The following is an 18,268-nucleotide window of genomic DNA, read 5'->3' on the forward strand; positions in this document are numbered from 1 at the left end:
TCCTTAATGAATCTAAAAAGTATTTTCACATATGTTGAGTTCCTNAGCTTATTTTCAATCCAGTTAACTAGGCTGTTGGTTTACTGACATTTATTGAATCATTTCCCCACAAATTTCAAATGCTATCTTTAACACTTTTAAAGATTTATGTGTGGAACTATTCCTTTACTTCTCTTTTGTTTCACTGATTACTCAGGTCCTTGCACTGATACTATATTGTCAATTATTATTTTTTTTTACAATTTTATTTATTTATTTATTTACAAATAGTTTATTGTCAAATTAGTTTCCACATAACACCCAGTGCTCATCCCCACTAGTNAAATAAAAATAGCAAACAAGATAAAAATAAAACAAGGAATGCTTGCTTTAAAAGATACTAAGATGTGAGGTGCCTGGGTGTCTAAGTCAATGAAGTGTCCTACTTCAGCTCAGGTCATGAGTTGGAGCCCCACATCAGTCTTTTTGCTGTCAGCACAGATTCTCTGTCCCCCTTTCTCTCTGTCCCTCCCCTGCTCTTTCTCTCTCTCAAAATAAGTAAATAAACCTAAAAATAAATAAATAAAGTTACTAAGATATATTATAAATCTAAAATATTTTTTGGTTGTTCTTATATTCTCCTAAGAGTGCTTTAACTCATGATAAAGTCATTTTTAAAACCTATAAATTAAGAATTACATCTTTACCTTTAATATTCTCATTCAGGAACATGGTATATTTTTTATTTGTTAAAGTTTTATGTTTCTCAGTTGATTTTTGTAATTTTCCTTATAAGGATTAATAGTACATGCAGTGTGTATATCATTATGTAATATGTGATTATGTACTTAAAAAAAAAGAATAGTTGTTAACAGAGTACATTCCCAGAGCTCTCATCACAAGGGGAAAATTGTTTTCTCTTGCTTTCTTCTTCCTTTTTTGCTGTATCTCTGTAAGAAGATGTTAGCTGAACCTATTGTAGAGATTTTACAATATATGTAAATCCTACCATCATGCTGTATGCTTTAAACTTACACAGTAATGTATGTCAATTAATTCCCAATAAGACTGGAAAAATTTTTAATAATTAAAAATTTAACATTTTTAAATTGAACAGACTAGAAAGAGAGGATTATAAACAACTATATGCATAAATTTCTAGAAACGCATAACCTACCAAGACAAAATCATGAAGAAACAAACAATCTGAATAGACCTATATAACAAGTAAGGGCATTAAATCAGTAATGAAAAATTTTCCAACAAAGATAAACCATGGACCTGAGGGCTTCACTGGTGAATTTTTACAAACATTTAAAGAAGAACTAATGCCAATCATTCTCAAGCTTTTCCAAAAAAATGAAGAGGAGAGGAATTTCTTTTTTTTTTTTAAACGTTTTTTAAAGGTTTATTCATTTTTCAGAGACAGAGCATGAGTGGGGGAGGGGCAGAGAGTGAGGGAGACACAGAATCTGAAGGAGGCTCCAGGTTCTGGGCTGTCAGCACAGAGCCCAATGTAGGGCTTAAATTCATGGACCGCAAGACCATGACCCAAGCTGAAGTCAGATGCTTAACCAACTGGGCCACCCAGGCGCCCCACATTGTGACACAAATATTAAGGATTATTATACAAAACAGAATGCTATATTTTGAAGTATATTTTAATATTTATAAATGTCTATTGGTTTGTATAATTCTGGTTATTACTAGATTTGGGGAGCTCAACACTCTATATACGTAGTTCCTCCTTGGTCTCATAGAACCAACTATACATTTACTCATGGATGGAAGTACATATTCACATCACTGCTAATAAGACCTTTTGGGGCCTTTAACAAAACCAGGCTACTATGTCTATGTTGGACATTGTGCAGAGGTTACAAGTGGGGGCCTGGTTCTCATACAGCTTTTATTTTTTTAATTTATTTTTTATTTATTTTATTTTATTTTATTTTATTTTATTTTATTTTATTTTANAGAAAAAAAAAAAACTTCATACCAATATCCCTTATGAACATTGATCTAAAAATTCTCAAAAGAAAAAAAAAACCAGTAGCAAACAGAGTTATGCAGTATATTAAAAGGTTAGACACCATGACCAAGTGGAATTTACCCCTAAAATACAAGGATCATTCCACATAGAAAAATTGATCTCCCTGTCTCCCACAACTCCAGGCTCTGATAAACCATCCTCTACTCTCTGTTACTATGACTGTGACTTTCCTAAAATACACATAGAAGTGAGATAATTCACTATTTGTCTCTGTCTATGGCTAGTTTCACTGAGATCCCCAAGGTTCACTATTGTTATGTAAAAGGCAGAATTTGCTTCTTTCTCGTGACTGAATAATATTCCATTAAATATGCATTATATATGCATTATAATATATTATATCTTACATATATATTATATGCATTATGTGCATNGGCAACTGTACTACCGGCATCATCTCCTTTGACCCTCACAAAACCTCAAAAGGTAAATAGAATTATTTTTGTCACTTTATCACATGGGAAATGGTGAATTGAATTGCCTAAAGTCACACAGAGATGTAGTAGCAAAATTAGGACTCAAACCTTGGCTCCAGAACCCAAGTCCTCAAGATCAGATGGCTAAAAAGCAAGAGAAAAAAACAAGGACCCTCTCCCTCTGATAATTTCCCTTGGGCTTAGTCCAAGAAAACAGGAGGAGGGGGGTGAATTTGTTTGGTTACATTAGTTCTGTGTTCTCTCTATCTCCTGAATTTATAGTGTGTATGTATGTATGTTCATTATCATCAAGAAACTACAAATCCTCCTTTTACTGCCACATACAATGGTGCATACTCATTGGCTCCTTCAGGAAATTATGTTATTTCATTGGGAAAGCAGTGAAGAGTTGAGTTTTGAGGAGTCTCAAAGCACGCAGACGGTGTCCATTTAGCATGTTTGCTGCCTCCAATGACCAGGGAAAGCACTTGGCCTCTTCTGTCCCTTCTAAACTCCCTTCACACCATTTTATTTATGTTACAGACATTTCAGAGCACAAACACTTTCAAGGAAGATGGTTTTAGTGACCCAACAGTGCCCTTAACTCGGACTTACTTCCTGTGAACTCAAAGCTCTTATTCTGCTTCTAGCATTCATTCTGTTGTACCTCCTGGCTCCTCACCCTCAAGCCAAAAGGTCCTTTTACCTCTTTCTTCAAGGATTTTGCATAAATCATTCCGCATTCTCTCCATTCTGACACCCTGACATTCAGCATTGAGGATTTCTATCCTCAGTCCCTGTGCTCAGAAACTTCTCTGCTCCAGTTCCCTGTTTCAGTTCCCCCGCTGATTATACCAACCACTTCTCTTCTGGTGTTACTTGCTCTTATGTTCTTCAGTTCTTTTTCATTTTATTATGTTGTGGTTTTCCTTGCACCAGATTGTCATTCAAAATGTTGTCTTGTTTATCAGTCATTTAATCTATATACTCAAAACCTGTTTATATTAAATAAAAGTTTGCATTTCTCCACTATCAGAAATAGTGCAACTCATATCCACTATACTAATTCTTAATACCTAATGATAAATTAGAGACTCCTTGCATTGGTTAGAATCTTCCACAATATAAACCCAAACTCCTTTCTGGATTGAACACTCCCTGTCTTGTGCCTGTATTCTCACCTTCTGACAAAAATATATAACATATTTCTGCCTAAACTATTTGTTCTTGAGTTTTTCTCCATGATAAGGAACTTCAAGTTCATCAGTTGGGTGATGGGTAGACAATGAATGGTTTCAGAGACAAACACAATCAAATTTGCATTTTAGAAATATAATTTTGATTTCAGTCAGCAGATGTCTATATAAATAAGCAGGATGAGCATCATAATGGCCCCTGGATCCCCTTTCCCAGTGGAAATAACTTCCATTTGTTCTCAATCTCTTCACAAGAAACACACCCTATCTCCTACATTCGCTGAAAAATGGACTTGAGGCATGAGTGCTATGGCCACCCTTTGGACCCAATTACCATCCAACATGGAAAAATTCATTTTAAATCAAAATGATTTATTGTTGTTAAAACATCAGAATAATGAACAATAACATAACAAAAGTTCATTGTCTAGATTTAGCAAATGTAATAATTTGGTCTATATACTACAATTTTTTAAGTTTATCTGTTTATTTTGAGAGAGAGAGACTATATCTCAAGCAGGCTGTGCTGGCAGCACAGAGCCCAACACAGGGCTCAATCCCATGAACTGTGAGATCATGACCTGAGCCAAGACCAAGAATCAGATGCTTAATGGACTGAGCCACCCAGGCGCCTCTATGCTACAAAACTTTTAATGAAATAAGTATTACAGAAGTAACTGAAACCTTTATTTGTTCCCATCCAAAATCTCATTTTTGTCCCTCTCATTCCAGAGATAACTGCAATTCTAGACTTGATAGTATATTCCAATTAGGACTTATACTTTCACTATCTATATATGTATTATTTTATGTATTAAAATGTGCACATAACGTGTGATACAGAATATACCATCTAGTGACCTCCTTTTTTCCAGTCTATTTTTTAAAATTTGTCCATGTGAATTCATTTACTTTTACTGAGGCACATAATTTATTCATAAGAAAATTGCACAATTTGCTTGTCTATTCCTCCATGGGCAGGCCATTTCCAAGTTTTCTATTGACAATACATCCTCATGGATGTCTTCAGGAACACAAATGCCAGACTTACTCTAGGGTCTAATGTAGAAGTGGAATTGCTGGATCACAGATGTATGAAATCCAGCTTTCCTAGAGGTGAGCTAATTGTTCTCCTAAGGCAATACTAATCTTCCCATTTCTTCCCAACACTTGAAACTGTCATACTTTTGCACATCCCAAGATGAAGAAGGTTAAATTGCCTTTTAATTCAGTTAAACATCTTTTCTTTTCTTTCTTGGCCATGCCAGGTTCCTTTTCTAGGGCTGGCCTGTTCCAGCTTTTTGCTCATTACTTCTTACAGTATTTTTGGTTTTTTTCTTATCAGTGTATGGGAATCCTCTGTTATTCTGAATACTAATCCTTTCTTAATTATGTGTGCAGCAAATACCTGTTTATAGTCCATGATTTGCCTTCCCCCTTTCTTTATAAATGTCTTTTCAAATGCTTTAAATTTAAGATAGTCAGCTTTAGTATATTTTTCTTATGTTTGATATGCTTTGTGCTTGGTCTTAAAAAATCAATTCTTTTCCCAATATCATAAACATGTTTTCTTCTAAATATTTTTCCAATTGACATACTACATTGTGTAAACTTAAGGAGTATAGCATGTTCTTTTGATATGTTTACATATTCCTCTAAATATTTTGAACTTTAGCTTTTTACAATTAATCTCTAGGAATTATTTTCAGTACTGTTTTCCTATATGGGTATCCCCATATACACAATGGTCAGTCCATCCTTTCCCTGCCCATTTCTAAATCAATCTGTGTTATACACTAACTCCTAATAAGCACTTGATCTGTGTCTGGACTCCCTAGTCTCACACATAGGTCTATTTTTCATTCCCTACCACAATACTACTCTTTGAATTATAATAGTAAATAATTTGATGACTGATAAGGTCATTAATTCCTTCTTATTCTAGATGCTCAAATTCTGTTTGCTCTTCATGCTTCTTTATTTTTCTGCATGCCAAATTCAAGTTTAACAGAAATCTGTGGTATTTTGATTAGGATTGCATCCAATGCATAGATTAATCAGAAGAGAACTGACATGTTTATCATAGTTAAGTCTTGCCACTAGCATTGCTTATCTTTCCATTTTCTTTAGGTGTTCTTGTTGTTGTTGTTCTTCAGCAGTGTTATAATCTTATAAACTAGTTGGACTTCTTTTGTCAAGATTATTTATAGATTGCTTGATATTTTCTATGGCTGATTGTGAATGAGAAGACTTTTTTAAAATTATAAATTTAATTTATTACTATTTAAGAATAAGTAGGGGCACCTGGGTGGCTCAGTTGGTTGAGCATCCAACTGTGGCTCAGGTCATGATCTCATGGTTCATGGGTTTGAGCCCCGCATTAGGCTGACAGCTCAGAGCCTGGGGCCTGCTTCAGATTCTGTGTCTCCCTCTCTCTGTGTCTCTCTGCTCCAACACCCCTCCCCCAACCACACTCTCTCTGTCTCTCTCAAATATATAAATAAACATTTTTTAAATTAAACAAATATGTATAATATTGATTGTGTTTGATATTGGTTTATACCAGGCAAACTTCCTGATATCTCTAGAGGTTTCCTTGGGAATCCTTGATTGATCCAGAGATTCCAGTGGGTTTTCCTTGCAGCAATCATATTCTCTGTGGATATTATTCCTGTGTTCTTTCCTTTCAAATTCTAATATAACAAAAAAAGTTTTTTTTTCTGGCATTATTTCACAAATATGGCATCACTATAGTGTTTTATGCACAGGACTCAAATTAGCTCTCTACATTATGTATATCTGTGACTGCATCTCCTGTACCAAAAGGGAATTAACACACCAGAATCTAGCCTTTGGGGTCTTATTTGTGGTCGGAAACCTGAAGGAGCTACAATAGTGTCAACGATGACGTTCAAAACTTGTTCTGGGTTTTCTTCTTGTTTCCCATACCTAAAGATTCCCATGTCTTCCCTTTACATTTAGCTATGCACTTGGGTTTTTTTTTTAGTTTTAAAACTTATCTAGATTTCTATGTGTTTTAATTGGAATGGGACTTGTCAACATTAGCTTAATCCTCCATGTTACCAAGAGCCCCACCTCTGAAACATTATAGACCACTTGAAATACCATAGTCTCTTAACCCTTTAGCTTCATTGAAGCCTCTGAACCCTTGTACATTATGTGTGAAGATAGGGAAAGGCATTCCAAAAGAGAAAAACCTCAAAGATTTTTTTAAGTACATCATATTTGGGGAACAATTAATGAGAACTGCATTGCCTGTACCTAGCAGATAATTCACACAGGCATTATAGGAGACATTACAAACTAGTGGTTGAATTAAATATAGGTTGAATTGGGCCACCTGGGTGGCTCAGTTGGTTAAGCATCTGACTCTTGATTTCGGCTCAGGTCATAACCTCACAGTTCACTAGATCAAGCCCCACATCAGACTCTGCTAATAGCACAGAGCCTGCTTGGGATTCTTTCCTTCTCTGTCTGCTACTCCCCTACTCATGTTTGCTCTCTGTGTCTTTCTTTCTCAAAATAAATAAAGAAATAAACTTTAAAAAAGTTAGCTAGCTAGATTGATTGATCGAATTAATTAGTGAGTAGAGTGCTCTTTAGAAAAATTAGTGATTTATTGGGGCACATGGGTGGCTCAGCCGGTTAAGTGGCTGACTGCAGCTCAGGTCATGATCTCTCGGTTCATGAGTTCTAGACCCACGTCAGGCTCTGGGGTGACAGCTTGGAGCCTGAAGCCTGCTTCGGGTTCTGTGTCTCCCTCTCTCTCTGCCCTCTCCTCCTCACGCTCTGTCTCTCTATCTCTCAAAAGTAAATAGATGTTAAACAAATTTTTTTAAAAAAAATAGTGATTTATTTAGAATATCTGGAACGACAGTAACAAAGATATCACAAAATGTATATAATGGCTTAAATGGAATAAAAGTTTACTTCTTTCCTATGTAATAGTTCCTGTAAGTATCCTTGGTGGGTGGCTCCACTGGATGTGGAGAACTAGGAATGCAGGTTCATTCCACCATGTGATGCCACCAACCTGTCCAGCCTACTGGCCATTTCCATCTAGCTGGAGGAAGCCCAGAACTCGAATGCATGGATTGTGATGCACTGATTAAAGTTCAGTCACATGGAACACACCTCAGTGCAAGGGAGAGTGCAAAATGTAGTTTGTGTGTCCAGAGAGATGAGAACAACAGGGATTTGAATGAGCAACTAGTAGTCTCTGCCATCATCACTATGCCTCAGAATGCAAGTGACTCAGAGAACAGAGAATCTGTGCTCAAGCAATTAAGGAAGGGTTACAAAGTTTCAGGTAGAAAATGATGACCTAAGCTGAAGCTCTGAAACTATAAGTAGGAAACTGAGTTATGAAAGAATTATTTGAAATGAACAATCAACAAGAGCAGATGTGGAAGTGAGGGATAAACTGGGTGAGTGTACTTCTGAACCTCCCACATGTGAAGAACCAAAAAAAATAAACCTTGATTTAACCCAAGGAATATTGAGTGCATACAATGAACAACTTCTATAATGATCTCTGTAGGGTTATTAACATAAGCAAAGTATGATTTTCCTCCTCAAATAAGCTTGCAAACCATTTAGGTTGTATTGTGGAGTATAGTGTTTGGACAGACAGGTTGGCAGGATAACTGAATTTAGAAATACGGGAAAGGGAGATCAAGCCTACAGTATAGCTCAGGCATTTTACTAAGCAGTAGTTGAAATGAATATGGAGTTGGATGACTCAACAAAAGAAATAATAAAGGAAGGGAAGAGAAAAGCTCTGTGATTATCAATATTAGAGAATTTTCTAAAGAAATACCTTCTATCAAAGGAGGGGGTGAAATTCTTTGAAAATGGGACACTTGTGGAGAAAACTCACTTGGCTTGTTATTGCTAGAACCTAAATTCAGTGATTCTGGTGATTTACAATCACCCAATGTCAGCATGGACACCTGTTATTTCCTGGGCTCTAGGATCACCATTAGTTTGGTGTTTGGAACAATTCCTAATTTCATAGCTGGTCCTTGTAATAACACAAAGATTCCAAAATGCTGTCCTTTCTTTGTCATGTGTAATTTTAAAAATGTGTGTGATTTTTGACTTTTCCATTACGTTGTAAGGTCCCCGAGAGTGGACTATGTCTTACATGTTGAAGAAGTGGATTAAAAGTTGTCTTTTGCACATATTGTATATTACACTTTTTCCACAAGCCTAGCAAAGTACCTAGCACATACAATATAAAATGGTTTTGTGAATTGATTAAATTTTAGATGTTTGAGTGATGGTTCTGGGATAGAAGAGTATGGGTATCTTTGATTCACAGAGTGCTCACTTCTTAGACATGAGTGTCAAGGGCTAAATGTTGATCAGTACCACCGAATAACAAAGATATTTCCCCAAATGCGGGTTGTTCTGGGTTTAGTAACTCATTAAGATTACTGGTCACTTAATCAAAATTTATGGGTAAGAAAGATCATTACATTAGTGGTAACTACAAAATAATTATGGATTCCTCTCCCTCTTTCTTAACAAAGGAGCCATGAAAGAAGACAACCAGTCTTCTATCCTGGAATTCATCCTCCTGGGAGTTACTGGTCAGCAGCAACAGGAAGACTTCTTCTTCATCCTCTTCCTGTTCATTTACCCCATCACATTGACTGGAAACCTGCTCATCATCTTGGCCATCCACTCTGACATTCGCCTTCACATCCCCATGTACTTTTTCCTTGCCAACCTCTCCTTTGTTGACATCTTATTCTCCTCTGTAACTATCCCTAAAATGCTAGTCAACCACCTGTTGCACAGCAAAGCCATCTCTTTTGGAGGATGCCTTGCACAGTTGTATTTTATGATTGCCTTGGGTAACACAGACAGCTATATCCTGGCGGCAATGGCATATGATCGCGCCGTGGCCATCAGCCGCCCACTTCATTACATAACAATTATAAGCCCACGGACTTGTGTCTTGTTAGTTGTCGTGTCCTGGGTGGTTGGAAACGCCAATGCCCTCCCCCACACTCTGCTCACATCTGGTCTGTCCTTCTGTGGCAACAAGGCAGTAGCCAACTTCTACTGTGACACTATCCCTTTACTCAAGCTCTCCTGTTCTGACATCCGTTTTAATGTGAAGGTGATGTACCTAGGGGCTGGTGTTTTCTCTGCACCATTACTAATCATCATCATCTCCTATGTCCGAGTCTTTTCCACAGTCCTGAGGGTCCCATCCACCAAGGGTCTGCTCAGAGCCTTCTCCACTTGTGGCTCCCACCTCACAGTTGTTACTCTATATTATGGGACAGTCATGGGCATGTATTTCCGCCCTCTGTCTAGTTACAGCCTAAAGGATGCAGTGGTCACTGTTATGTACATGACAGTGATCCCAATGTTAAATCCTTTCATTTATAGCCTGAGAAATCAGGACATGAAGGCTGCCCTGGGAAAACTCTTCAGCAAAAGACTATCCTCATAAACAATGGAGGTCATATTGGAGAGTCAGTTGGAGTCACCAATTAGGTGCATGTGGAAATCCAGCTCCAATGTCCTCCTCCACCAAGAAGCCACATTTATCCTTCCCAGTTGGAAATTCCTCTTCTCTGAAATCTTATGATATGTCTTATGAAATTATCACTTTGTACACAGTATTGTCCTGTTAGCAGCACAGGAATATTTGGGTCATGTCCCAGGTAAGTTACAAATATCAGAGTAAAATTGAGAAAGTCTGCAGCTCTGTTTCTACATGAACATGAATATGAACATGAACACATTAGGAATAATAATAACTGCCCCACCATGGTTACAGGGTGTGAGGATCACAATAGTCCATGATTTAAAAGCTATAAATCACTGGGACACCTGAGTAGCTCAGTTGGTTAAGCTTCTGACTTCTGCTGAGGTCATGGTCTCATGGTTTGACGGTTCAAGGCCCCATCAGGCTCTCTGCTGTCAGCACAGGGCCCGCTTCTGATCCTCTGTCTCTCTCTCTTTCTCTCTGCCCCTCCTGTACTGGTTTCTCTCTCTCTCTCAAAATAAATAAACTTTTAAAAAGGCCATAAACCACTATTCAAATGTCAATTTTTTTTACTATTAGGCTAATTACCCCTACTATGCTTGTAAGCCTTTGAGGGAGAGAACTGTCTTAAAATATCACTGTACCTCTCACCGTCTTGCAAATATAAAGTGTATCCAATCACTCTTGGTGGAAAGTGAGATAAACAAATAAAAATAGTGTTGGTGGAATTGTAATCTGATAATGATAGACATAATCAGACTAGACATTATTTACCTATCCAGTAAACTCTTTTAAGAAAATGACCTGAGTAGATGTTTTTGTTCTTACATATTTTTGTAAGAATATCTTTTTGTTCTTAGTATTATTGATTAAACTAGGCTGTGTCTAAAGAGCATAAGATTTTTCCTAAAATCTTACCAAAATGACACTCATTGAGTTCTTGTATTTTAACATAATAAAATTTCTGATTTAATTAATTATAGCATGAAATACAGTTATCATCAAATTATTCATCACTATTAGCAATCAGGGTGCCAAATAAATGAAGGAAAAAAAGCAATATTGAAAATATGTGACTTTTTTCTCCAGTATGGCCCAGGGAAGATAGACTTTGATTCCAGATGATCAGCCCTGATATGTACGTAGGTGATATTTCCTAAACAGAGATAGTTAATCCAGCAGGTCCTAAATAACCAACGAGGAACTCTCCTACCTATGATTTGATTTTATTCATGAGGAAATTATAATACTTTTTCAAAATATTAATAGTATATAAATGATTGTCCTTAAGTATATTTCCAAACAGGATAACATTTTGAAGAGGTGAAATGAGTGTATCTTAGAACAGTGTGCAAGTTGTTTTATTATTTACTATTTTTAACTGCCAGTAAAAGTGTAAAATTATTGTTTTCTATAGATTATTCACATTGTCAGCGGTTTGTCCATGTCGGAAGAATTTGGATGTTGGAAGATGATGTTATTCACCGCTTAATGTTCTCTGGGTCTCTGAAACACCAAGGATGAGAATTATCCCAATTATCTTCTTTCCAACCGAAAAGGATTTGATTACAAATGCTTATGAATCTGTGTGAATGACTGACCAAATCATGGAGGAAATGGAGGTTTTCTCTGCTGTTAGTATAGAGAATTTTCAAGGTTGACCAATGAAAATGTTTATAAATTTATGGCCTCTCTTTCCCCATGAGAATGTGAAGATTTGGGATCTGATGTGTTCACTGCTATATACTGAGCATTTAGTGCTGACAGGTAATTATGTAGTAAATTTGTGTGAAATAAATAAATGAACTCTGGAATATTAGTTTTAAACAATGAATACAACGAAGTTAATTTTGTTGTTATGGTAAACTCAAATAGCATGAGATGTTTCAAATATTTCCCCTAGTGAAATATTAAGTGCCAAAGAGGAGAGTATAAAAAAGGACTGAGAATGTAGGTTCTTAGGAGAACGTCATACCATTTAGCTGCTCTGTATCAGTCTCACGTTATTCTTCTGTTTAATTTGGACAAGGGAAGTTAATTTCTTCTACTGTATCCTACAGTAATCATAGGAATTTATGTGTATGTTTACAATACAAATAAAAAATATTGTACCTGTATGTCAAGCCATTGTCTTAGCCATTTCCCTTTGATCCTCTCAAACATGCTGTCCTGGAATAATTTTAACACTATAATTTAAATTTCTTCACGTACCAATGTCCAGGCACATGTACAATGAATCAGTTGACTAGATTGACTATCAATCTACCTAGAAAAGACTACAGTCTATGGCTGGTACGTCAGTTTAGTCAGTTCAGTCGTATTCAGAAAACACAAATTACATCTGATTTTTTCTAATGTTTTTTTATTTTTGAGAGAGAGAGCAAGAGCAGGAGGGAGGGGCAGAGAGAGAGGGAGATAGAAGATATGAAGCAGGCTCTGCACTGTGAGGTTCAGACTCATGGATCAGGAGGTCAAGACCTGAGCTGAAGTTGGACACCTAACTGACTGAGCCACCCAGGTGCCCCACATATGTTACTTTTAAAATTTTTTATGTTTATTTATTTTTGAGAGAGACAGAGTATGAGCAGGGGAGGGGAAGGGAAGGAGGGAGATACAGAATCTGAAGCAGGCTCCAGGCTCTGAGCTGTCGGCATAGAGCCTGTCACTGGTTTCAAACTGACAAACCATGAGATCATGACCTGAGCCAAAGTCAGATGCCTAACCAACTGAGCCACCCAGACGCCCCCCACCCCAATTTGGTATTTTTAAACCAAGAAGATTTAATACAGAGAAGTAGATATATAGGTGTGTCCTGAAAAAAGACTATAGGAGAAAGAGATGGATGTGAAGGTAGCCCAGAGATTATTAACGACAAAAATAAGTCATTTCCCTTAGGTACAAAAGGGAAAAGTGATGTTACCAAAACCTAGGAGCTTAGAAAAGGGATGACCACATGTCTGAGGGATGACCTCAGATGCCCTTGTCTCTGAGGGCAGCTGCCAAACAGCTACCACTTGGTCTTCACCTGCTGAGATGACTCAGACCTTCATTCCTGAGGGGCCTCAGCCTACAATAGTACTGCCTTTATCATCATCATCATCACCATCATCATCAGGATGCTGTAATTCCTGTTAATCTCTATTATTGGGCATGGAAACACAGAAGTCACCCCATACATAGTTCTAGACATGGTCCTCCTTGCACCTTTTGTGTAAAGGCAACAAAATGTCCTTAGTAATTGGGTCAGTCTCTTCAGACAGTAGATAACCTTTGTTTCCTGAATGGCCCACAGAGACATTTTACTGAATCTGAGCAACATAATAGTAATATTTAAAAATGTAAATTCCTTCCCTATATAGCCTCAAGATGGAGCTTGCCATTAGAAAAACCAAGAGATTATCAGATTGGAACTTCCAAGCCCTCCTACCAGCCTCTGGGGAAGGGAGAGTTAGCTGGAGGTAAGCTCCACAAACACTCTCAAAGAACCAGTTTAGAAGACTTTTCAGGTTTGTGAAAGTTCTCATGGTCCTCAATGGTAGCACATTCCACCTCCATGGGGTCTTGCCCTCAGGACACAACTGGATCTCAACATATGTACCTCTACATCTGACTGCTAATTAGTATAACCTATATCCTATAAAGGATAGCCCTAGGTTAAAAAAAAAAGTAAATCCCTAACAATTATTATTGATATTCTTTTATAAGGTTATAAATAGCTAAACAAAAAAATTTCTGGAAATATATATATGCAATAAAAATGTATTAAGAAAAAAAGGCAGAGAATTCCGGAAAGATGGTGGAGTAGGAGTATCCTAATCTCACTTTGTCCCACAGATACACTTAGATAATAGCCACATCAAGGCAACCAACCCAGAAAATTACTTGAAGACTGGCAAAACAGACTTTCTACAGTTAATCTTAGAGATGAGCATACATTAAGAAGGGTAGAAGGGTGGAGATGGGGTCAGGAACCAAACTCCCAGCAAGACTAAGCACTAACAGGAGGGACTCCGCAAACACAGAGAAGAGAGAAGAGCAGACATCAGGGATCCCAGACATGGAAGACCTGCACTAGGTAGATGAGTTCCCATAATATTTGGCTTTGAAAAGTAGTAAGGTTTAACTTCCCAGAGTTTTTACAGTTAGTGGGGCTTAAAACAGGATACTTTAAAAATCAGGAGGCCTGGGACGCCTGGGTGGCTTAGTTGGTTAAGCGTCCGACTTTCACTTAGGTCATGATCTCGTGGTTCGTGGGTTCGAGCCCCGCGTCGGGCTCTGTGCTGACTGCCAGCTCAGAGCCTGGAGCCTGTTTCAGTCTGTGACTCCCTCTCTCTCTGACCCTCCCCTGCTCATGCTGTCTCTCTCTCTCTCTCCTAGAAATAAATAAAAATATAAAAAAATAAAAAAATAAAAATCAGGAGGCCTGGCTATGGGAGAGCTAGAAGGTAATAGGAAACTGAGTCCCCACCCTCAAAGACCCAGCATAACTGGCACACCAATATACAGCATAGAAGCAGTAGTTTGAAAACAGGTGTGGAGGGGCACCTGGGTGGCTCAGCCGGTTAAGCGTCCAAATTGAGCTCAGGTCAAGATCTCACAATCTGTGGGTTCGAGCCTCGTGTCAGGCTCTTTCTCAGCCTTTCCTCCTCTCACACTCTGCCTCTCTCCATCTCTCAAAAATAAATAAAAATGTTAAAAAAAAGGTTTTTTTTAAATGAAACAGGTGGGAAATATGTGAGGGAATTTTATTTACTAATTTCAAAACATCGCTGGAGGGGCAGGGACCCTTAGGAGACGTCTTCAAGAACAAAAGATCTGTTAGGCATAATTTCTTTCCCCTTTCCCCAGTCTAGAGACCCATAACTTGCAGGAGCCAGTGAAAACACCCTTCATCTACCTTGGTAAAACCCTGTGCCCTGCCCTTCTGTTCTATAAACCTACCCAACCCAATGCATGCCACTTGGCAGGCATCCTTCCAAAGTGGTTTCTGCTGTGGCACATCCTGCAAGCAGATCCAGGAGGGACAAGCAACAGTCCAAAGTGACTTCTTCCCTGGGGAAAGGAGAAGAAAACCACACACACCAATTTGCCTGCAGCCCCAGCAGATGGAATGGGGTAAACACATGATCCGACTGCCAGCCCTGCCCACCAACAAAATCTTTTTAAGAGCCAACACTGGAAAAGGGCCCCCAAGTTTGTGCTCACTGTAGCCCCAGCAAAAGGATTGGGTGCAGACATTTGATCTGAGTGCAGACCGTGCTCACAGATTAAAGCCTTTTAAGGGATGACCCAGGAAGAGAACTATGCAGTTCGGTTTGCCTGCCACCCTGGCACATGCACTGAGGACAGGCATCTGGTCTGACTGCTGACACTGCCCAACTGAGGCCCCATACTGGCCCCTTAATAGCCCAGGAACAAAACCCTGCCACAAGAGACAAAGTTGGCCATTGCAGCTGACTGGACTGAAGACAAACATGACCCAGCCACAATAGTAAGGTGAAAACAACCTACATAGGAGACACCCCTGAAATACCTAGTTCTGGTAAACAGGGATATTGTGCTACAGACAATCATATGATTTCTTCAGAAGGCAACGACTTTCAAGATCAGTAGACATAGCTGACTTTTCTAATACACAGAAACCAACACAGAGAGTTGGACAAAGTGAGGAGAAAGAGGAATATGTCCCAAATGAAAGAACAGGACAAAACCACATCAAAGAGCTAAATTAAATGGAGATAAGCAATATGCTTGGTAACAAACTCAAAGTAATGGTCATAAAGATACTCACTGGACATGAGAAAAGAGTTAAAGGCTCTCAGTGAGACTATCAACAAAAAGATACAAAATATAAAAATGAATGATCAAAGATAAAGAACCCAGTAACTGAAGTTAAAAATTCACTGGAGGGAATCAAGAGCAGATTATGGGAGTCAGAAGCATAGATCAGTGAGCTGAAAGAATAATGGAAAGCAAACAACTTGAATAGCAAAAAGAAAAAAGAATAATAAAACAATAAGAACAGGTTAAGGAAACTCTGCAGTATTGTCAAGTCAATAATATTTACATCATAGGGATCCCAGAAGGAAAAAAAGTGTGTGTGTGGGTGGGGGGAGGTTTACTTGAAAAGTATTAGCTGAAAACCTACCTAATCTTGGAAAGAAAACAGACATCCAGATCAGGAGGCACAGGGAGGCCCCAACAAAATCAACCAGAAGAGTCCATACCAAGATATATAATAATAAATATGGTGAAAAGTAGTGATAAAGAGAGAATTTTAAAAGCAGCAAGAGAAAACAGTTAAATACAAAGGAAACTCCATAAAGCTATAAGCTGATTTCTCAGCAGAAACTTTGCAGGCCAGAAGGAAATGGCATGATGCATTCAAAGTGCCAAAAGAAAAAAAACATGCAACCAAAAATACTCTGCTAGCAAGGCTATCATTCAGAATAGAAGGAGAGATAGTTTCCAAGACAAATAAAAGTTAAAGGCATTCCTCTCCACCAAATCAGTGTTAACAGAAATGTTAAAGGGAATTCTTTGAATGACAAGGAAAGGCCATTTTCAACAGTAAGAAAATTATGAAAGGAAAAACTTCACAGGTAAAATCAAACATAATGAAAGTATTAGATTGATCACTTACAAAACTAGTATAGAACAAGAATAAACTCAAAGTGGATGAAAGGCCTAAATGTAAGACAAGAAACGATCAAAATCCTAGAGGAGAAAACAGGCAACAACATCTTTCACTTCAGATACAGCAACTTCTTACTAGACATGTCTCCAGAGGCAAGGGAAACAAAAACCAAGAAAAGACTGAACTATTGGGACCTCATCAAGATAAAAACAAAAACAAAAACTGCACAGCAAAGGAAACAATCAACAAAACTAAAAGGCAACTGACAGAATGAGAGAAGATGTTTCCAAATGACATGTCAGATAAAGGGTTAGTATCCAAAATCTATAAAGAACTTATCAAACTCCGCACCAAAAAACCCCCCAAATAATCCAGTGAAGAAATGGGCAAAAGACATGAATAGACCTTTTTTGAAAGAAGTCATCCAGATGGCTAACAGACATGTGAAAAAATATTCAATATCACTCATCATCAGGGAAATACAAATCAAAACCGTCAGAATGGCCAAAATTAACAACTCAGGAAACAACAGATGTTGGCAAGGAGGCAGAGAAAAGGGAAGACTTTTGCACTGTTGGTGGGAATGCCAACTGGTACAGCCATTCTGGAAAACAATATGAAGTTTTCTCAAAAAATTAAATATAGAGCTAACCTACAACTTTATGAGCCACAAAACTCCACAGGTATGTGGTGCTGAGAGGTGAACTGGGGGAGAGAAAATCTACAGAGGGTAGGGAGCCATTTTCACAGAGAGAGGACAGAGAAAGAGAAAGAGAAAGAGAAAGAGAAAGAGAAAGAGAAAGAGAAAGAGAAAGAGAAAGGGGGAGTGTGCTGAGTATCAGGATCATACAAGAAAAGCACTGCCCTGAAAGTAGCTGGAGAGATGGAGAAAGAGTGAAAACACTCACAGGGGACTGACTGAATAAGAAATCTGTTCCCCAAAACCATTGATGGGGAGAAAGGAGAGGGTTTCAATACCACCAGGATTCTATAAACAGTGGAGCCCAAGTCTGAAGGTTCTGAGCTCTGCTTGACTGTGCTCTGATGAGGAAATAGGGCAAATCCCCAGGAGAAGGCAACGTGTGCCACACAGGGAGAAGCGGTTCCTATGCTTGGAGTGCATTTGGTAGAGGCCATATGGTCTCCCTGCAGGCAAAGGTCCCAGTAGACCGTGGAGAGCAGCCGCATTTGCTGACACTGGGACAAAGATGCCAGAAGAGTCCAGTAAAACCTGGCACCAGCTGTATGTTGTGATTTGCCATAATATCTGAACCTCTGCCACTGCCCAATAGAAGGAACATTTTCTGGGGTAAGGAGGCCCCTGGTCATTGCTCAGTGAGATCTCCCTCCAGAGAGTCAGTTCAGGTTGAACCACCAGGGGGTCTCTGAAGTGTGGGGTTTGAAACACATCCTCATCTGAGAAAAAACTCTGGAAGAAGGTGCTGCCTGGCAGGCAGA

General features: G+C 38.3%; 1 protein-coding gene across 1 annotated transcript; it reads left to right on the top strand.

The window, feature by feature from the left end:
- The first annotated feature begins 9,204 nt into the window (after positions 1-9,204).
- On the top strand, positions 9,205-10,134 carry LOC144219722 (olfactory receptor 1A1-like). The gene has a single exon (XM_077749816.1). The coding sequence runs from the start codon at positions 9,205-9,207 to the stop codon at positions 10,132-10,134; it is 930 nt and encodes a 309-aa protein (XP_077605942.1).
- Positions 10,135-18,268: the final 8,134 nt, after the last annotated feature.

Source organism: Crocuta crocuta, unplaced genomic scaffold, assembly GCF_008692635.1.
Source record: "Crocuta crocuta isolate KB4526 unplaced genomic scaffold, BGI_CrCroc_1.0 scaffold149, whole genome shotgun sequence".
NCBI lineage: Eukaryota > Metazoa > Chordata > Mammalia > Carnivora > Hyaenidae > Crocuta > Crocuta crocuta.